Source organism: Epinephelus fuscoguttatus, linkage group LG16 (assembly GCF_011397635.1).
Source record: "Epinephelus fuscoguttatus linkage group LG16, E.fuscoguttatus.final_Chr_v1".
Lineage (NCBI taxonomy): Eukaryota > Metazoa > Chordata > Actinopteri > Perciformes > Serranidae > Epinephelus > Epinephelus fuscoguttatus.
Window position 1 is genome coordinate 32276803 of NC_064767.1, and position 23168 is coordinate 32299970.

At 39.9% G+C, this 23168-nt stretch overlaps 1 protein-coding gene across 1 annotated transcript in view; it reads left to right on the forward strand.

Annotated features, from left to right (window-relative positions):
- Nucleotides 1–23168, forward strand: part of LOC125903573 (serine/threonine-protein kinase 32C-like) — a 90724-nt gene that overhangs the window by 39809 nt on the left and 27747 nt on the right. Inside the window, exon 3 of the mRNA XM_049600567.1 lies at nucleotides 20154–20305. Coding sequence (XP_049456524.1) covers nucleotides 20154–20305 — 152 coding nt within the window. The remainder of the gene's footprint in view (nucleotides 1–20153; nucleotides 20306–23168) is intronic.

The window sequence follows — 23168 nt, forward strand, 5'->3', positions numbered from 1 at the left end:
AAAACAGTTGATGTGAGAAATGGAATATGGAAATGCCTTTGCTGTTCCCTAACGTAGTGAATATTTAACTTATGACTGTTCAGCTGTTTTCTCCAGACAGCATGGCAAATGACCAATACTAGCTGACAAATTCTTGAAGAACTTTCTCTGTTTTTCATCAAAATTGGGTTAGATGGCTAAGGCAACTTGTTGTCCTTTGGGGTTACAACTTTCAGTTCCTCTACTCTGTTTACGGGTGAATTACAGCCATTCATACAGTGTATCCTATACTGCCAACTTCTGACAGAACTCTGCTTTGCATAGCCTTTTTATGCACTCCAAACCAGTTGATGGAAACCAACTATATTGCATTTCTTTTTGTGACATTTAAAATGTTTGCTTAGAATTCACTTGGAAATTTAATGGAAACATGGCGACTGTGATCTCACAACCTTATCATACTTATACTAATAATAATAATAATACTAAGACTAACTATCTCTACAATATGAGAATGATGCTGTCTCTGTAGCCCTTTTTAGATAGGAATTGTGCAAATTTGCAGGAAAGCCCAATCAGTCTTCTTTCAGCATTGGCGGTATAAAATCAAAATCAGGGAATGCGGCAAAATGCCGCCTACCTACTTTTGTTTATACAGAATGCGCCTTTTTTGGGGCAATGGGGGGCGTGAGCAAGTAACAAAACGTGTAGCTCAGCATTTGACGTAAACAGTGATGTGGGAGGGAAGCCACCGCTAGTCAGTCCTTCGGTGATTCTCTCGTAAGTCGGCCCGTTCTTTGCCGCCCCCGTCATCTGACGGTTAATGGCCTCTTTGTTTGCGAGGACAAGGAGGGTGCCCAGTTCCTTGTCTCCTCAGTTGCTCATCTTTACAGTGTCTGTCAGGTTTGCGTTTCCCTCTTGCTACCATCTGCTCGCTAATTCCTGCTATCAGCTGTTTCCTGTTTATCCACCACCAGTGGGTCGCACGTGCAGCATCATAAACAGCTCCTCCCACAAGTTTTCAACAGCCCCTCCCATTGCGGAAGGCCGCCTCAGTCTTTTTACACTAAAAGGGTTCCGCCAATATGACTACCCTACCCTCATCAGGTGTTGACGCTAACTTTTTGCCTGCATGTAGCTTTAGCCTTGGTCCTTTAGCACAAGTTCAATAATATACCCATCAGGTGCACATCTTAAGATATTTCTCATTTTTACATTTGAAACATTAAAATCAAGTTTGCTGATTGGTTTTCGATCAGCTCATGTAGCTAACCTTAGCTTAATTGCGTTGAGAGGTAGCTGGTAAAATCTGCTAGTTACAGATGTCATGTCAAATGGCAAAACTGACAGTCGCCAACTAGAAATGATAGGCTGTTTATGTCGACCTCTGTCTGAAGTCTAGGACCAAGGTTTAAAATGTGACTAAAATTTTGAATGGTAAATCTCCCTGCCTTAGTAAATTGCATACTGTGCGAGAACAGAAAGCTCAGCAGCAGCTAACGGGTGCAGGGCTTAGCCAATCAGTCAATCAACTGTGAGAGCTTAAGTGCTCATACATTTAACTGAGCAAATATTTGCATGCCAGTGTTGTGGTCTGTCTCATGAGTACATAAACGGTGAGCTGATTGACATTTCTTCTAACAGAGAGCTCAGGGAATGGAACATCCAAACAGGAAAAGGAGCAAGCTGTCAGACACATGAACTTAAACACCATGTCAAATTCCTGTAGATAACAAGACCAAGGACCAAGGTAACAGACAGGGTGTCAATCATTTTAATGGTCAGTTTTATTCCTCAATGATTTCTACTGTGCTCTAATTTTAAAGGAGGACATGCTACATTATGCAGTATGAGTATCTCACCATCATGGTGATATAGAAAAAGGTATCTATCACGTCTGTCATGTTGAGGAGTATGTATGAGACATCCCACCTTTGATGAATCATGCAGTTACACATCTAAGACTTTCAGTAAACCTAAAGAGAAAATGCTTGAGATAAGTCTTCAGGCACTTTTTGTGAATCTTAAGTCTCCTTTACATTCTGTGATGCATGTAATCCTCATTATGCCGTCCTTATATTTTCCTACCTTCATACACGAGTGACTTCAAAGACTTTTTCTGCATTTTACATAAACTGGAGGTAAGCACACACTCGAGGTAAGCTTGAACACTCTTCTGCAGTATGTGTCTTTTCCCAAGTGAGCATTTAAGGATTTTTTTATCAATTAAATCATGTGTAAGTTTTTCTTAGGTTGTAGACTGCATCACAATATCGGGAAGTCTGCTTTACTTTCTTTTCACACCAGTTTCTGACAGTTGTATGTAACTAGAACAAACAAGAGTTAAAACTGAAAGTCGGTTACTCACGTGAGGTTTTGCTGCAGTTTTTTGTCAAATATCACCGTTAACTGAACATCGCCAGGTTTTTGACTGTTGGTGCTACAAAACAAGACATTTGAAGACGTCATCTTGTTCTATGGGAAATAGCAATAGGCATTTAAATTATTTTCTGACTTTTTGTTGACAGTAAGATAAACTGTTTTTTAGAAAATGATTGGAAAATTAATAGATGATGAAAATCCAGTCACAGCAATACCTGGCCTCTTACATTATATGATGCCAGTAAGTTCCATTCAGTGAGAATTCCAGATTATAAATTTAGTTAAGGTATTGGAAGAGAAAAATTGCAATTGCTCCATCTTTACCATTATTTTTTTAATTTAAAATATTTGCTCAGGTTATTTTGGCTTTTCCATTAGTGACACCAATTCCCTGTATAATGTTCAGTGATTTTCGGTGGATGCTGCTTCAAACACTGAAGCACTCTCAGGCTTTTAGAGATGTCTTTGTGAGGTCCTGATGTGCTTGTATTGTGTGTCGGCATATAATGTAATGTAATTTGTATTTATCACTACATGAGATTATTCTCACTCTTTTTCTAATGCGCTGCAAAGCTTCACTTTGCTCAGTCTCATAAGTCTGATCCATGACTGTGCTTATCAATGGTCATGCCTGCTGTAATAGTGCATCCTGAAGCTGTGCAAAGGGATGGCCAAGCTCAGCAAAACCCTTTCATTTCCTGCAGGCTGAGAGCAGCCGCTGTGGAGCAGAAGACATCCAGTGGAATGAACCAAATGAAAGAGCAAATTATTCCTTCTTCTCCCTGGATGACATGTTCATCAGACCCTGAAAGTGTGTTTGCCTCGCTTGCCTCTCCCAAAGCACTCTTGCCCAAATGCAGCGTTGGCAAGAGTGTGTATGTGTGTGTGAACAAGTGTCAGTGTTGCATGTTTTTAGGTTATCCTCTACTTAAGCCTAGTCCACACGTACAAGGGTATTTTTGAAAGCAGGATTTTTCCTTCATCATCCTCCAAAAAAAATAAAATAAAAAATCTTGTCCACACAAGCACTGTTATAGAAAAATCTCAGTCCAAATGAAAATGCAAAACACGATTTAAGTGCCATCATAATCATGAGCATAACAAACCAGAGCTTTGATCAGGACCACAAAAATAAGGCCCAATCGTACATGAAACCACATAGTTTCTATCCAATTCTGACCTGAGCCTGGACCGCAGCAGCAGTTTCGATCCAGAGCCTGATTAAAACCTGAATTTCCCTCCCTCTCTCTGCCTTTCTCTTGTTTTCCCTTCAGTCCAATGGATGAGAAGTGCCAGTTTCATGGGTCTCCTGTTCATTACATTGGAGTTTGTGTTTTGGTATATGAGCAAATGACGCTTTATGTCTAATGTATTATTAGTTTAAATCTAATTTTTAATGTCAACATTATTATTAGTTTTCATGGGTTGATGGCAACACAACTCATACATTACTCATGACATTACACAGACTATGAGAAAACACCTCCAAATTGATACGAACCCGACCTAATTCAAGCCCAGGGTAATTTTTAGAAGTTACAGCCTGGTCCGAACCCGGTGGGTCAGGGTCAGGCCCAATCAGGTCTGGGCAGAGAATCAAAGCACTATGTCAAACCAACAGGCTGCAATATAACGCCACCCCCCTTTTAGCCATGTTGGCCACTCATGCAAAGGAGAAGATGTTGGCCAGTCAGAAGCCTTAAAAAATAGCCATTACCAGAAGGATACCTGGAGCAGTGATCCCTTAATATGATGGAAGGGTAACTTTACATTTGTGTGTTAACATGTAAAAAGTCCTGATAACAAGGTTAGAACCAGAACTGTTTTGTCCTCCTCTGCCATTGCGCCAAATGTCGCCTCAATTGTGACACCTTACCAAGGAGATAAGGGAGCACACTTTGACATCACAAGCCAAAAATTCAGTTTTCCCTGTCTACAGGTTAATATTGAAAACAGAGTTTATGAACTTCTTCATACCGAAAGGAGTTTTGCAAAAGGTCAGTTTTCAGTGACCTAAAACACAGTTTGCATACCAGGGAGAGACACTATTTTTAGCCCAGAAGCTAACATTAACCATCCTGCCACTCCAACAAGGGCTCCGGTGTGATCGTATCCCTTTCAGAAGCTTTATAATCCATCCTTGTGCTGCAGTGTCTTTTTGGAGACTTCGTAAAATAAATCCATGGTGATAAAATCCGATACTTCTTATGTGATTATTTATCCATTTTTTCGATTAAAAATGAGTGTTGAAAAATGTTAAACTTAGGGTAAAACGCTGCACTCATCACTGTCACCAGCCATCCATTCACAGTGTAGAAGTGGTGGAACAAATTCCACAAAGACCAACTGTCACATTGGACATCTTCGAGTGCTAAATGGCAACAACTGCCAATTTCAGCTGGGAAAAGAAGTGCTGTAGTGGACACACGACCTTATTCAAGTAACACCAGAGATTGTCCAATCACTGAGAATTTGACCTGACAAGAGCATATCGACCTACCAATCGACCAGCTGACCAGAGGATGACAGCCCATAATGTGGACAATGGACAAATTGCATAAAAAAAGCTACGTTTTCAAAAAATATTTGCATACTTGTTGACTAGGCCTTATGCAAGTCTTTTTCAGTCACTGCTGGCTGAGTGTTACCATCGTACCAAAAAGAAACACAAGCTGAAAGTTAATCTGAGGGAATTATTGATGTCTGCAATTGATGTACAGTATATTTCCGCTGAACTTAACAGGAGAGACACAAGCTGCCGTCCCTCTCTCCCTCTCTCTCCTCCCCTCAGGCAGTGGTCTTCTATCTGTTCGTGTTTCCCCATGTGTCTCAGTCAGAGGCTTCTGGCCGACTTGGCACTTACCTGACCTAGAAAACAGAAAAACTGCAGCTTCCTGACTGAGTCCACTAAATTTAACACCCCAACCCCTTTTCTCCTCTCTGCAAGCCTTGTTGTCCCAGGAGATTTAGACCTTCTGACAACAATTGATAGCACTGCGAAATATAGCAAAAGAGTGGTGGGGACGAGGAGTAAGAAAGAAGGGGATTGTAAAGGTAAACAACATGCAGCCATCTCTGGGATTTTAACAGTGATGCTCCACTTTGAGACACAACATGAGAGAGCTTTTGTAGTGACCGGGTGATATGTTGAGCTAATAAGCATTTAAAACATGCATGTGTTCAAGGAGCGCGTAACATTGAGATTAACCAGAGGGTGGTCTGGGTAGATAGAGAAAAGCTGGAGGCTGAGGCAGTTGTCTGGGGCGCAGCCTAGATCTCTATGTCTAAACTTATGAAAGATTTAGAGCAGTAGAAAGGGAATTTGGGCTTTTATTTTTATTTGTTGAGATTCACCCACCGAGGGTCAGGGCACACAAGGACAGGATAGGAGTAAGATTCCCAGAGAGATATATCAACATACTACCTGATACCACATGAAGGTGGCTGAGTGGTAAGAGAGTCTGACCCAAGATCTTGTGTCAGCCTTTTCATTTCACAATCATTGTCTGATTGTGATGATTGATGCTTTGGTACTATAGTACTGTACATAGGTGACTAAATTATGACTTTATAACAGGGATTATCTGAAGGACATTAGAGTTTGTGACTAATTGAGGTGTTTGGATAGAAGGCCTTTTTTACAGCAGACATTCTGACTTGTAATGGTAGGAAAAACCTAAGTGTTGCTAATAACATTAATATTGGCTCCCTTCTATTCAAGTGTCCTAGTAAGCCATGACAGAATGACAGCAAACCAGCATGCACAATAATAGGACCCTGATACTGAAGCAGTTAATGCTTACCCATACACCGGCAGACTTTATAAAACTCAGACTCATAAAAGACCGAAGTGCAACAGCCTGTCACATCTAAAGACAGACTATGAGATTTTGCAAAGACTAGGAATCTTGCAGGGTCTTTGTGTGCAAGACTACAGCTAGATTCCTTCTGCGATTATTTCCCCATCTTGCTCCCGGTGTAAAATATTATGCCAAACCCCCTTTAAGAAATATGGCATATTAATGATTTCTCACGTGCCTGCAAAAACACATAATTCAAGAAACCCAAGATGGCCGTCATATGTTGACAGTATTCTTGTTGATTTGGCATCAGTATAATCCATAAAGATAAACTGTATTTGTGTACAACTTTACATTTTGGATTTTGCTATTTGTAACCAGCCTATGTTGTTTAGAAGTGCTGTTTTAGTGGGAGGAGACTGTGGGAATGAGGAGAACTGTTTCATAAATTTAGATTTCTCAGTAAAATAAGTGCCTGTTGGTGGATCAGATGCAAGTCGAATTAAATGCTGACGTTTCGCTGCTTCCTTACCTGTTGGGCGCTGTAGAGAGTGCAGCTCTTGCTTGTTGATAATGTTCATGTCATTAACCTTAAGTATTTGCATGAGCCAAGACATAAATCTCAAGACAATATGAAAAATGTTTGATTTCGTGGGACATCAAGATGAGAAAAAGACTGACCTAAGACAGCTTGGACTGAGTTCTGTGGCCACCCCACACCAAACAATTGAGATCACGGGACTACACACCAACTGAGCTAAAACTCTCATGATTTTATTCAGATATTGGAAATTTGTCTTCTCCAGCGAAATTGTTAGAAAAGTTGTTTGGTGTGAGGCTGGCGTAAGTGGAATCATGTCCAACTTTGCTTTTGCTACTGTGACATTTCAAACTGCCTTATTTGAAATTGGTCTACTTGACTTCAACAAAGTTTCAGACACTGAGGATGTTAACAAGAGCAGTCTCCAATAGATTTTCAGTTTAGTTTTATCTCTATAAGGATCTTCTTATAAACCAAGGTAATTAATTCATTCATTTAAGAGGAAGAGTTTCTTATTTGCATTTTGCACTGTCATCTTTAACAAATGGGGAAGCTTAAAAACATAATCAGAAGGATAAATAAGGAATGTTCTCAAATTAAGTTTCAGTCCAACTTTCTCAAATTACCATATTTGTATAATGCAGATATATTTTTGGGTAGACTTGTGATAGTTTCAGAGGATACAGTATTTAAATACAATAACACTTTGTGATAGAAAATCATGAATAATGCCAGTATAAAAAAACCAAAAAGGTTAGAGTCAGGTAAACTAAACCAGTTAAAGAAGAGTCAATCACCATTGTTTTTACTCTTTTCTTTAATGCAGCTTTTCAGAATAGGAAACATAACTATATAATATGACAACCAAACCCATCCAAACTCTAGTCTCACATAACAATAATGTATTAGTATGTCACCGGGCTATGTTATTAGATAACATAAATCATCTAGTAATGCCCCTGAAATCATCATGAGCCCCTGAAGGTGCTGGTGCCATATGTTGGGTTCACGTGTCAAAGTGTCCTTCAACATGCACTGACCTGTTGCCTCATCATAGGATAAATGTCTACAATATATATATTGTAAAAGCCATCAGTGAGATCGTAGTGGTTGGTAGGATTTAATGCCTTTTCTGTGATGGATTTAACACATTATTTAAGGCTTGTAATGAACTTCCTGGTTTCCTATTATGTGTGTAGTTTGAGGCTCTTTCTTGCCTATAGGCCTGTCAGTCTTACTCCGCTCCAATATTTTCTACACCTCTTCTTTCATAACCGTGGCAGCACAATACTCAGTTGTAATCCCTCAGTTAATAAAAGGGTACTGGAGGAGCTGTTCATCTTTTTAATACCACAGAAGTTATTTTTGTATTAGGACTATTGGTGCCTCGAGTCCAGATAAAGTTTTAATGAAATTGAAGGAGGAAGCACCTCTTGGGTTTAATTAAGCCGAGCTAAAGAATTACCTGCGTGACCTAATAGACTTTTTTTTTTTAATCGGTACGCTTCAATCGTACTGGTGACCTTCACAAACAGCTTCTCTTACCCAGACTAAATAGGATTCTCAAATGTCCTCTGGAATCATTATCCAATGTTAACCTCATCCACCTATCCAGCAACAGGGTAAAAAGGCTAGAGCCTCTCAGAGAACGTCTCAGTGGAATATATAATTAGTCTCGTGATCTTCAGTACATACTGTAGGTCATACTAGAGGGTCACATTGAGCCTTAATGGAATTTTCCAGCAAATTTAGGAAGACTCGTGCTTTAAAACAGTCGTTGTTGTTTGAGATGTTAAATTATATACATAGACAGTATAAAATAATGGATGTAGCCACTGTGACTGACGTCAGCCATTGATTTGTGAAATCCAGTTATGAAGCTTCGAGTTTGGCATTTTGCACATCGCCATCATGGATTTTTGAAGCCAGACGTGACCATATTTGGATGAGAGGTTGGAGATAGCTCTTAGCTTGGTTAGCAAGGTGCATTTACAGCTTTGGTTAATTGTGATAATGCTAATGCTAATTTGCACTAGCAAAAACAGGCTTAAAACCATGAAAACGAAATGTACTTACTTGAAAAACTGAACCTCTGACTAGTTAGAGGGTCTTTTAGTACAAGCAAATGTTAAACAAGACTTTTTAGGCAACCAAAACAATTACATTTCATGGGCTGAAAACACACTACAACAGCGACAGCTACGGCTACTCTGAAACTGGGGTTATGCCATGGTTACCTTACATACACAACATGTCCGCTGTAGTAGCAACTTGTTAACCAACAGCACCCACCTCTCACTCAAATTGGCTATGCCCTTAATTATGTACACCTTTTTGTCTTAATAACATTTGAAGTGGGGAGTTACATAAACCCTCATACAGTTGTCATGAACGGGAAGTTTAGAGACCAAAACTGTTTTTTTGCACCAGGCTGTAAACATGTTTATTACTGCTTTAAAGTTTGGCAAAGTTAAAAGTTTAAAGTTTAAAGTTCAGGTCTATTGGGATTGACTCACCTTTAGAGCCAGCCTCAAATGGCCATTGGAGGAATTGCACTTTTTGGTAGTTCCACATTGGCTTCATTTTCTAGCCCCGGAGCTCACTGGTTGATTTTATATCTTTGTTTTATTTTCATTTCAAAACGTTTGTACACTAATATAGCTCCTGTATTGCTCCTTTTTGCACCAAAATCAGTTACAACATCTTTGAATAACTTTGAATCACATTTATTTAGCTGACGCGTTTATCCAAAGGAACTTATAATTAGTGCATTCAGCCAACCCCAGTATGCAGAAATCATTCAAGTACATCAGCTTTATCAAATGCTCAACTACTTCAAGTGCTACAATTACAATCTTTACCCTTTCATTGCTGTATGCAACCTGCATGGTTTACCATGCAGTCTCTGATGGTCCGTTGAATATGAAATACTGAATTATTAATGGATTAGTGTTGCTTTTTATAAATGGGTTACTGTGTATTTCAAACCTGAGTTTACAAGTAGCTGCTCTCATCACGAGCCAGGGAGGACCAGCCATTGTTATTCTGTAATTGCTGCTCGTGCTGCCTCATTAGAGATCTTCAAAAGTTTTTAGAACATATGGTTGAATAACTGTGGCAGCTTTATTTAGAATGGTGGATCTTTTAATGTGTTGTTCAATCGCAGGAACGTGTTTCTCTGGCTGCCAGGCGCCCCCGGCTGACCCTATAGAGATTAACTCCAGGAAATAGCCTGCCGAGCTCCTCGTTATTAGTGCCGTTCTCCTTTCTTAGCACTGATTAAATAATGATTGTGCTGCAGAAAACAAAGTTAGTTTCATGCTTCAGAGCTCAAAACTATTAAAAGTGAGCATCAGATGCAAAGGATGTGATTCAAAGGAGGTTTTCTTTGGGCGGCCTGTCTTTGAGGATGAGACGGACAGGTGCTCTCATCTGTAGCGTTCCTTCACGTGCGTTGTCGTCATCTTTGAATTCCTCCACATCAAATAACTCCACACTTCGCTGTCCACAGAGAAATCGATAGGTCCCGCCTATGTGTTTACTCTGTGTCTGTGCCTGGCCACCTCTAAAAAGCTCTCTTTAGGAGAGATAAACAGGTGCTGTGTGCAGCTGGTGGTCAGAGATTACAGCCAACGTTGTGACAGCATCTCACCCGGGGCCAGCGCTGTCATCTTTCCCGCTGCTTGGAGACGTGGAATCTGGAGCCAAGTATAAACTGGACATAGCCCGTGTGAATGGCCTGTTTTTTCTCCTTCAATTGTATTTGCTCATTAACCGCAACACCATTCAACTTCCCTGTTGCATGGGACCAGAGCAGTGTGACAGCTGCAGTGCTGAATTCACTGTCACCTGGACCGTGACAGCAAGTTTAACTCACATGCTGAATGTAGAGCTGGTCAAAACATTGGTGTACATTCATTGTTTCTTCTCAGACAATGACCCCTTTTTAATTCAAATGGTAAACAAGTGAATACAAGCAAAGGCAGCACAATAAAAGGATAAATCTGGTAATGTGTTTTTCTCGTTGTCAGCAAATCCCATGAAAATCTAAAACCAGTGAAAAAGTATTCTACTAACAAATATTTTCTGTGTATCCAAAAAAATTTAACAAAGCGTTAAAGACCCACACAGTTATAGTGGGTGACATGTTGCTTCATTAAGATAAACACAGGCACAGAACTGTGTTTTGAGGCAGTACCACATACACTGTGTTGTTGCTGCAAATACTCACTTGCACATTGAATTAGCAGCTGAAAATAGTCCCCAACAAATGCACTATTTACTCTCATCCGGAAGAAGCAGATTAGAGGGCTTTTTTGAGTGATAAACTCTTAATAAATAATACAAAAGATGTTTTGATTGCTGCTTATTTAGTCAGTGTATTATGGTATAAAGAAATAGTTTATTTCACCATGAGTTCCTTTTGTTGGATGACTGGTGCTGGCTTGAGGCTTGAGGCTGGTCTGGTGAATGTGCCAATTTTTTTGCCAGCTCTTTCCCCAGATGCACAGTCAGCCAGCCAGCAGAGAAATTTGGCACCATCCTCGGTCTCGGCCTAGCTTCCACCCCTCCTGTTCGAAAACAAAATGACCTTTATCTGTGACAAATATTCAAAGGCAATCTAAATAGCAGGTGTTCCCAAATTAGAATTTCACAATGAAAACCTTGCCTGCAGTGAAATAGTAGGTTGGCTCATGCTGACCATTAGCATTTTGGAGATAACGTTACAGAATTAATTAGAAACAGTTTAGTGTCCATTAGTGCTTGGAGAGAATTGGTCTCACAAGCCATCACTCTGCCGGTGCCTCAGCCCTCAGCCTGCACGTCACAGAGAAAGCCGGAATCTTCCATCTCAACGGATATCAATCTAGGTGAAAATGTCTCCATTCATATGCAAATAGATTGCAAAACATTCTGCCTCGCACCTCTGGCCTCAAAATTGTTACTTTCTTCTGCTCCATACTAAACTGCTCTAATGCACTGAATTGCTAATATGCCCAATGAATATATGAATAAATCCTTTTTAAAAGTCATGATTTCACTCTGCTGACCGGCTCCTGAGGATTCCAGATATGATGGGGCTGGTGGGAGATGACTGACAGTGGGATATCTGATTAGTTGAGAAACTGTGGGTTTTACATTCTACAGCTGCCACAATCATCAGTCTCCTTAATAAAGAAAATCTGGCAATAGCTGCACATAATGCAATGTCCTGAACTTAGAATAGCAACACAGAATATGAAAGGTTTAGGAAAACATGAATCCATTCAAAATAAACAGGAGTTTTAACGTATAAAGTCTGACAGTATACAGGAAACAACTTATTGAAGTGAACTCCAACTACTAGACCTGCACAGAGTTTTGAGAGGTAGTGGCAGTAATTCAAAACAGATTAATGCAATGTTTCAGTCATAAATATTCACATTATGGCTAGCCACCGGTTCATGTATAAAGCTATATTCATGTGTGTGGGCCTATATTTTCACTGAGGGGTGCTGCACAGTATAACTGAGTGTGCATGATGTATGTGCACACACAGGTGAGAAAGCTGCCAGATGCAGACCTCTGTTCAGGACCAACAACAGCGCTGGTTGTTTTTTAGACATCATTGGCATTCTCAGTGGTGATTTTGCCACCCAAAGCAGGTGTTTTAAGTTAAAATATGATCTTTTCTTACCCATAACCAAATGGTTTTATGCCTAAACATAACCACACCTTACCTACAGCATTGTTGAAATGTAAAGAAATGTAAATTTTCAACTTTTAATTTTACATAATAACGCACAAATATACTGCTTATAGACACACTGTAGTTGGTGGTTCCATTAATCTAACAGTGAAAGCTCCCTCGCCTTAGACACAATTTCTCTCTGGACTATATTATGCCAAAATTTCTAATATTTCCTTTGGAATGGTGGCAGACACCCAGTTGTCTGTTCGCTGAGGCCACTCAAATTCCCCAGGCAGATCATAGCGCTACATTCACTCCTCTGCTTCTCCATCATTAGCTGCCATGAAACTTCATCTCGACTGTTTTGACCCCGCAGTGGAAGTCCCTTGTGTCCAGCATATTTTATGGCTCTATAAAGCAGTTCCAAATCTGTCATGGTAATTTCCTGGTCTTTCTCAGCCTGTTCAGTCCGTCCACGCTACTAATTAGCTCCTTCTATCACAAATCTCTCCCCAAGTTCAGCTGCACCATGAGTTGACCCTGACCCTTGCATTTGACCTCTTTTTTCATTTATTTTGTGACAGGCACCTTAAAATATGTAAAGAAATGATCAGATAGCCCAAATGGGCAACTATTTACAAACTGTGTCGTTGCACACCATTGCTTACATTCATTTTGGGTAAACATAGTCAACAATTAGCCTTTTACAGTGCTAAAACAGGCTTGAAATCTCAAAAATATCTAATGCTGCACCATCAAGTCAGAAACATGCAGCCTCCCTAGCATGGGCACCTGCAATAATCAAAATCTAAACTGAAAATGTCCTTTTAGCTCTTTCTTTCAGACAAACATGTACACTAACAATAACTGCTGAGCAAACTACCTACATGATTATCAAGAACTCAGTGGTCATTCACAAAGAATGAAAAAGAAAGATGTGGATTTCCCTCTCAATTTAATCTTCAAGAAAAAGTAACGCAGTAAAGCAGAAAACAGTAAAGATGATGACTTGTTGAATGAGATCTTGGGAGGCTCTCTCACAACAGTAAATATAAGAGTATCACCAGCAATAGAAGTTTAAAAGTTATTCTTTATTTGGTCCAGAGGGGCACATCAGACCAAAAAAAAGGGCAACGGGGCAGCAGCCTGTATTTGAATGAAGCCACATAAATAATTCAAAGGATAAGAATGAAGGAAGCTGAAGGATGATGCTTAATGAATACTGCTACATGCATATACTTTACATTATTATTAACTATGTCTAAATTAGACTACAAGATTTTAGATTTACTTGCTACCATTCGTCTCTGTATGCTATGACTCGATGCTTGCTTTAAATAGATAATAGACCACAGTGAACATTTGGCTTCCTATATGCCATTGGTCATGAAGTAATGAAGTTTTAAGCAGGGACCAATTTTTGAGACACTCTTCATAGTGCTCTCAACCTCATGAATTATATCTCACAGAAAATTGTGTTCTGTCCCAATAATAGAAAATAAATGTAATATCTAGGGAGTGCTGTACTGCATCTGTCACTCAAGGGCCTCATATAGAAAACCTCAGGTTCCCACACATCATGGCTGTTTCTCACCTACACAAGGTATTTTGATATTACATGTAGTGCACACAGCAGAGGTCTCTTGTGATTGGCTCGCTGATTGTATGTAAGAGACCTCTGGCATGCTCTATCAGAGATTGTTACTGCTTTTGCTCCCAACAGAGCCATAAATAAGATTTCCAAAATAGGTCTTTCTTGAGCCAGCGAGTGTCTCTAAAAATCGACTGTTTCTTGTTCCCAGATGATGCAGACATGGCAAATTGCTTCAACATAAATGGGATGAGGTGCATATGGGAGAGAGGCTTATTTGCCTTAACAGTAGGAGGATGAAAATGTGGAGATAACCTTTTGGGTTCCTGTTTGCAGGATTTAAAGAGAGTTCATTTAGTCTACCTTCTAGCACAGTGCAGATGGTACAGACTGGCCTGGCTAAGAGCAAAGAGAAACTGGGTCTGTGCTGAGCTCAACGAGGGAGATGGAAAAAGGGAGGGCCTGGAGCTGCGTGTTATCATGCTGAAGGCTAAAAAAAAAAGTCTAAAAAGGAGGTACGGGGTATGGTTGAATTGATAGGGAGACTTGAAATCCAATAGCAGGATTTTAAATTTAAAAAAAGCAATAAGCAATATTTTTTGCTGATATCCCACATTTTTAAATTGAAAAATGTGTGTTTTTTCCTCAAGAGCCCTGTCTTTTCATTATAGGGATATGGAAAGTCCTATCAGTATTTAAACCATCAGATATTAAAAGTCTGCAGCGTCTGCTAATGACAATAATATTAATAACAATACCAATTCAGATTTATTGATACAAATACTTAAACAAGTAAAACTGTAAGGAAAAGATGAAAGAGTGTTTTTCTGCTCTACTGTAAGCAGCAATCGATTACTGAAGTCAGCGTGATGTATCCTTTCTGGTTTCTTTCACAACCTTGAGTTACATTTCGATTGAATAATATTGAGGCCAACATGGCGCTCAGTTATTTCGAAGCCCTTTTTGGTGATTCTTAGGCAAGATCTAAGAGAAATGTGTGTTCTAGAGATCTAAGAGAAGACTCACCCTAGGTTGTCCTTCACCACTGCCTTTGCTCTAGCTTAAAAATGAGTTAGTGACAAGTATGAGTAAAATACTGTAAACTGGCCAAGCTTGGGCTTATGATGACCGGCAAAATGCAAAACTAAACACACTGGAGTATTATATGACTTATTAGTATGAGATTTGTTCAATATTCTCACCTGTTTGGAATAAGTAAGGCAGACATAAGCATGATTTGCCTTGTGGGACTTGGGTCTGTTTTAGTCAGCATGTCCGTCAGTGTTTACGTGAGCCCTCCTGATGGTCACCAGCCATTTTGTCCTTCCTGATTCTCCAACTGTTATGATGTAAAACTCGAGACTTGGATTTGTCTAGCCTTGTAAGTTTTATAACCAGTCAGCCAGCAGCTCTTTGCCATGTTGGCGTGTTGATATCACGAAAATCTTAATTTGCTGCTTTTTCCAAGCAGTTCCCCACACTGTGATCCTTCCACCACATGACTGTGTAGCAACAACAAGCCAGAAGTTGAGTTTGAGAGTAGTATGTCCAGCTGACTGGCTTATTGCTAACAATAAGTAAACAAGTGTTACTTTCAAGTTGAAGGAGCATATCAGTAACTAACTACTTTGTAAAAGTCCTTTTTGGCTAGCACATCCACTGTGTAGTATATCTCAATTGTATGGAAGCCAGTCCTGAATGCTGTTAAAGTTCAGGTTAACAATAGCAGCTCTACTCTTACCTTTCCATGGTAGCAACCCCAGCAATGTTAGAGGAGATAGTGTTCATGTGTGCCCAACACATAGCCTAGTCCTTATCCTAAAAGCCTTTTCTCTGGTAACATTATGAGTGAAATACATACTGCTAAAAAATACAAACAGTAAGTATAAGCTACACAGCAAAGCAGTGTTTACAAAAAATTCATAGATACAGTCGGTAATTAGGAGAACGCCCACGAAACATCACATCCTTTTAAGCAAGGGGGAAAACAAGTATTATCTATTATGCTGAAGAGTTACTGCATGGCTTTATGCATGTCAAATAAACTTATACATCCAGAGTTAAAAGGTATTTTTCAACCTGGGCCCTATTTTCCTATGTTTTTGTCTCTAAGTGGCTAATGGGAGCAACATTTGTTGAAATTGGTCCAGTATTGAGCGAGAGTAGCAGCAAGGCTGCAATGATAACACTCAGGGCATGTTTGCACCATCAGTTTTTCCTCCACTAAAAGTGTTTGGTTTTGCCAGTGACATGCTTTGATTGTTGCATAGATAGATCTTTTTGTTAGTGTATGATTATTTTTGTTTTAACCCGTAACAACCCTGAAATCACTATTGTCAAACCCACCAGACTCCATGTAATGAACAGACGTTGTTATCATTTTAAAAAAAACACTTCATTTTCCATAATTTTAACAATCACCAACACTGGTTTGGTTGAAATAAAATAAACTTAATTTACCCAGTTAGATATGAAAATGTGCTGGCTCTATACACGCTCAAATTTCTGGAAGTACTGAGCATACAACTGGGAAAATTAGACTTGAATTGTAGATCTGTAGATCTGTAGTAAATCTAAGTTTTCCCCACAAATTGTAGGTCACACAGCATGACATATTAATGTAGAAATTATGAAGTCGTAGTCACTTTTTACTGTTTTATCCCAGCATTTACGGGCTGTGAGAAGGACTGTTTTTCCCCTCACTGACTCCGCCCTCACTACACCCCCTACTAGTCACAGACTGTATCTGTGTGGATAATGTTAGCTTAATTAGATAGTTAACTGAAGCTGAAAAATCTAGTGACTGTTGCCAGCTCAAACTGGACAGTTGCTGGCAAGAATTGAGAAGCTGATATAGTCCAACTGGTCAAAAAATTCGAGTAGTCAATCTGCAGTTATCATTGTCAAACTGCATAGCTCATTGAAACTCTCTTCTTCAGTCTAATCTGACACCTCATAAAGAGGAGGAACAGGTCTGATGAATTTCAGCCGTGATGAGCTAATGAAAGTGACAGAAGTAGGGGGAATCATGTGCTTGGAGGAGATCCAGGCGGAGGAAACAGGAGAGACAGCCGAGTCAGACCTGGCACTCATTTGAGCTCTGTGCTTGAGGGGAAACCATGAGCACAATTAAATAGATGGTGTTTTACACAGTAAAAGATTTCCTCTTGTCACCACATGGAAAATGTCCATTTTAACACCTCATTTACTTTGGTATTCATTCTTAAAATCTTTTTTTCCCCCTCGTTCAATCAAGTGAATAAACTCCATCAGTGCTATGGGGAATCTATGTTACCGAAGCATTTTCAGATTTCATTAATCTTTATGATTTGTTTATAATGCAGAGATAATTTGAATAGAGCAGACAACTTCAAAGTAACTAATTTCATGATGAAAAATGATAAACTATCGCATCTGCATAGTAAACATCCATCGGCATGGGGGCAAGGGAGATTTTCTCTCCCCACTGGCATTTTTCCTGTCTTTTGTGAGACTTAAAGACTAAACAAATGAGTAAAGGACTAGCTTAGACGGGTGTTTTTTGCAGTGCATCAGGGCCAGAGTGCTGTGTAAAACAGCCATCTGTCTGGCTCCGACTGTAATGAGGAAACCTGTGCCTTGGTGGACAATTCAATCCAGCTAAGGCCTTCTGTCTATAACAGAAATAGCAGGGGGCTGCTTAGCTTTTAATGCTTCACAGGATGGTCAAGTGTTACACTCAGGGCACTGGGGGACACTTTTTAGGGCCAAAACAGCTGCTTAGGATTTATTCCTCAAGTACTTTGACAGAGAATAATGATGTGAACTTCAGTGTTTTGTGAGGATTTTCACAGTCACTATGTTTACATGCACACAAGAAGCCAGGTTGCTGAGAGAAATTAAATCAGAGAGCGCATTTACTTGCAGGTGGTCGGTAATCAGATTCCCATCCGACCCCCTCCCAGAGCTTTTAACCAAGGCTGGCATATTTCAAGTGTATTACAAGGATGAGTAATGATGTTTCCTGCTGCACTGCTGCCACAGAGATACTTTCAAGTCTTTGTCATGCACACACACTGTTGTAAAAATCCACATGAATATTGCAGCCTAGTTGCCAGAAGAAGATATTGCCAATGTACGTTTCTGCAAACCACGAAAATACAAGGCCCACATTTGCACATCTCATTTGTATCATATCAACGTTTCTAAAGTAACGAAATATATAAGCTGACTTAATCATCGGGAGGTGGAGGGGATGGTGGAAATATGTCATCGAAGCAAGATGCCTGTCAAGTTGTAGACCACTTCGTTTTGTAGCAAACACTTGTTGTGTTTCCATCTGCTTTTTAGGCTCCAAACGTGTGTGTTTAGTAACGATCAGTCTGTATTTTTCCAGCAGCTTTTTAGGCTCCAAATGTCAGTGTTTTGTAGCGACCTGTTGGTGTGTTTCCATCGGCTTTTAGACACAAACATGGGTGTGTTTTTAGCAACCTTTGTTTTTTTCCCATGACTTTTTAGGCTTCAGACGTGTTTTGTAGTGACTCGTATGTTTTTCTGGTGGCTTTATAGGATCCAAACATGGCTGTTTTGTAGCAACCTGTCAGTGTGTTTCCCTCAGCCAGATAGCTGAAGGCTCTGGCTCCTGATCTACTTTTGGAGACTTTAGGGACCACGAGAAATCCTGCATTCTCAAAATAGTAAAGCAAAAGGCGTTTTTTTGTTTTTTTTTTATACAAGGCATTACTGCGTTTCCTGCTGGGATTGTGCCTCAAAATCCCTGTATAATAAACCAAAACATGATCTTTTGCTAACCATAACCGAGTGGTTTTTGTGCCTAAAGCTAACCACACCTTAACCACAGCATTGTTGAAATGTAAGTAAGTTGGAACGTATCTGCTACATAACAACGTGCTAATGAAACCTATCTGTTGTTTGCAGAAACTTACCTAGGATGCCAACACTTTATCTGGTGATTGGGTTGATTATTAACAGGACAAAGAAATCCGCTATCTCCATTAGAAATCTGAGCTGACCAGTTTTCTCTCAATCCCTTCCCCAGATTAAGGAAACCAGGGTTCTTATTTACATGATACTGAAGAAATTAGGTAAAAAAAATAAAGAAGTAAGAATATTTTTGTGTATCTTGTTTGTCATTTTGTATTTGAAGCCACTGTAAATGTGCCTTTTCCCTCTGGCCCACTTAGGCATTTTACTGACAGCATTGAGCGTTGGTGGTATCCCTTCTCAACAGTCATGCAAATTAGATCTTACCACCCTTTGGAGACTGCTGTAAAGCCACATTAAAGAGTAGATTCTTTTTTTTTTTTTCAAGTCTGTTTTATTACAGTACAGACATGCTATATGCGCTGAAGGCTGAGAGAGTTATTGGTTGCTTTCTTCCTCTCATTGCTGGCCATGAAGCAATCCCTTTGTAGTGCCACAACTCTCTCAACGTACATTTGGTGTATGAGTTTTGTACAAAGATAGACTGAGGAAAAAAACTAATTTCTTCAATGTCTCCATTGCATGTTAGCATCTATTGATTAAGAATGCCTAAGTATCTGGTTTCAAAGTAAGTCCAAAGAAAAAAACAAAGAGTGAAGATTTACCTTATTTGTCTGCAAGGCAGGATTTGCAGCAGACACATGAGCTTTTTAATGACCGTGGTTGCCACAGTAATGTTACTGTAATGACTCTGACCTCTCTGGAGTCCCGTCTTGCCTCTGACCTTTCACAGCCACTTCCTGACAAAACCCACAAAACTTGCCATAAATAATGATGAGATGATTTGTTTGGAAGTGGTTTCTGCCACAAACTTCTGGGTTTGAAAATGAAGTTCATTAGAGTTGCTCAGCGTGTCAGCACTGCATAGAATAGGGCATCTATCTCAACAGTCGCATTAATCAACAGCTGATAGATGCTGTGGGCTATTTTGAAAACATATTTCATTTGCATAGCAGCGTGGCCGCGTTTGTGAAGCTGAAACTTGGCTCCGACACCTTAGCGGTGATGTAATTCTCTTTCCCTGCCAATACAGTTCTGCAATTAGAACTGTTGTTATTTTATAAATTCACATGCACATATTGTATGCAAACTGTCTGAACACACATTTATCTTGTACTAATATGCTTAATTCTGTCTTTGTGTCTTCCCCCGTTCCTACTCTTTCCCGCCCCCTCTCTTTCTCCCTTCTGTATTCACTTGCTGCAGGTATGCATTGTACAAAAGAGGGACACGGAGAAGATGTACGCCATGAAGTACATGAACAAACAGCAGTGCATAGAGAGAGATGAGGTCCGAAACGTCTTTAGAGAGCTTGAGATCCTACAGGAAATTGAACATGTTTTTTTAGTAAATCTCTGGTGACTATCCTATGTTTTTACACTTTCAATGTGGTCTGCACTGCCTGTGTCGGTTGCCTGCTTTGTCTGTCTGTGCATTTTGTATATTTACCCTCCCACTAGACAAGTGCATGCTCACTCTAAAATCTGTTGCAGCCCTAAAATAGATGTACTCTTTGTGAATATTATGCTCCTCGTATTGCATGCACTTTCTTCTCTGCATTTGGCAAAGTTGGAAAAAAAGTTTTGTTAGTTTTGTTAAGGCTTGAAACAAAATTTCCTCCAGAAACCAACAGCTATTAATTTAAAAAACAATTTAAACAGCAGAGATATTTTTGGGATATTAATTTTGACTCTGAGCCCATGAAGCACACATTTGATAATTACTGTGGTTTGAAATGACCTTACTCTTCCCTTGAGTCTGATATGTGGGTGAATGGAGGCTGCTTTCATTATTCAACGCTCATCTCCGAGTGGGACACATTTCTAAATGTAATTGGGGACCTGGCACGGCATTCACGGCATATTACACAAAGCACTTTACTTCTCTGTAATTGGTTGAATGATATTGCACGTGCCTATCTTCTCTGAGCAATCGCCGGCAGAATATTTTGTTATTCACGCATTCCGTGATGGATTGATTATGTGCAGGTAGTGAGCAGATGAACCAAGACAAAATCAAGCTCGTTCCCTCATCAAGTTGTAAATGATTTAAGTTTAATCTACGAGATACTTTTGCCTGCTGGAGAAGCCACTCCACTAGAAACTGAGGGCATTTTAATGAGCGTACAGTAGTAGGGCTGTGTATTTTTTATAGTATAATTCCCTGCAGGAGTGAATGGCTGCCAAAGCCTTCTGTGTTCTAGTTTTCCATGTGCTGTGTTGCTCTGCTCTCTCTCTCTCATACTCTGCATCCAGCACTATTTCAAATGGCCATTAGTAACAAAGATGCTAAACTGTATTGTTGCGGCTACATGTGGATGAGAAGTTTCACACCTCCTCTTTGTGCTTTCTAAATCAGCTTCACAAATATGCTCCACAAAGGGCCTGTCCAACTCACTGGGAGCATGTAGAAAACATGAGCTCAGCCGGAGTCCCTCATACCAAAAATGTAACGGTCACACACAAGTTGCTCTTGATAATACACATTTTCTCATTTACATCCATAAGTATACCAATGAGGATAGATAATATCATGAACATGGAGGGTCAGTTCACTCTGATTAGAAAAAACATACTATTTGATGTACCTTCAGTGATATCCAGCCATGCAGAGAGTTTTTATTTTATATGCCATGGATTTGAGATTTCTGCATCCACCCTAAAATAATAGGTGGGAAATTCAATGCTGTGATCACTGGTGCTCACAGCATTGAAAATGGCATTGGCATCGATTATCCACAGGACAAGCTGTCACTGGTTTACAATGACAATTCATTTGGTGGGAAGTAATTCATTGTTGGGACTGTGAATTATCCAAACTAACTTGGACATTGCTACTGGAAAGAAACAATGCTGTTTGATTTTTTATGTAAATTCTGTTAATGCTTTGAGCACCACAAATAAATTTACATTTACTTCCATTGTATCTGATGGTGACAGAAATCTCTGAGATCTCAAAACCTAGACAAATAAAATCAAAATTACCTGCAAGGCCAGATTCCACTAGAGATACAGTAAGGGCCAGTCACACTGAGACGCATGGCTACGAGCCTGATTGCTTCAAAAACACCTTGGCAGAGTGTGTTGGTCAAAACAATGTGGTGTGCCTATGGAGCGGGGCTGCGTGTGTAACTGGGCAATCAAATGTGATTAAAGGAAAAACATATAAACTGATCACCTGTAATCTCCCCTGTCCCCACCCTTACATGCAGTCTGTCTCTGTCTGAAAGACATGTAGCCTACATGGAACTATCACAACTTGAGATATGAATCCCTCCTTCCCTCTCACATACTCTGTAGCTCTCTCTCAGTCCAAAAGCTAATTGGCTAGCGAGCCTATTTATCCACATTATAAACAGCATTATACTCACCAAAGAGATTCACCTGGCTGCTCATTCAACTTCACGCATGCGTTTGACAATTAGTACTTAATGTGAGGTGACCTTCATTGTAATTTGATACTGCAAACCTTACGTCTTCATTTTCCATTTTCGCACTGTTCCTACCTCTTGGGTGGTTTGACTGGCTGCCTGGGCCAAGTGAGGTATTTATGAGTCAAAGCACTAAAAAGTTGAGGATAATTTAACCTTTATGCACATCTAAAAACCTTTACAAAAATGCAGCAGAAGAGAGGAGTGCGCACCAGGTGTGCCATAACAAAGGAAAACAATGGTTTTGCAACACGTCTTGGTGTGATCAGGGTTTAAGAGACTTTTTTTTTCTGCAGGAGGGCATTTGAACCTGACCAAGTGGAAGCAAATGTGCATTAAACTACCACGTTACAACAAAAAGAGCTCCGCTGACTTATTCAGCAATTCTCTTGGCTTTCTGATCACTCAGTCGATAATTAAGTGAGTTGCTTAGACCCCCTTGTACCTTCAGGTAATTAGGATGAACCGACCTTTCAAAGGGCCTTTTGATGGCTTTTGTTAATAGTAGCGTCCCCCTCCCTCTTTTTGCCCAGAGGTTGGATTTGGCTTGCCTTCATGAAAAGCATAGGGAAGCTGTCAAATCTGCATAACAAATAAAGCATCATGGTGAGGGTTGCAGAGAGCAAAGGCACATCCTTAACAGGCTGTTTTTGCTGCCATCAGATTGTGTGATGTGGGATGCTTCATTAAAACAGCTGTGTGATAGTATCTGGTTGCAGCTGTTACTATATGAGTCTGTCAATGTTGCATACACAGACCCTGAACTTGAGCAGCTGTGTTGATGTTGATGT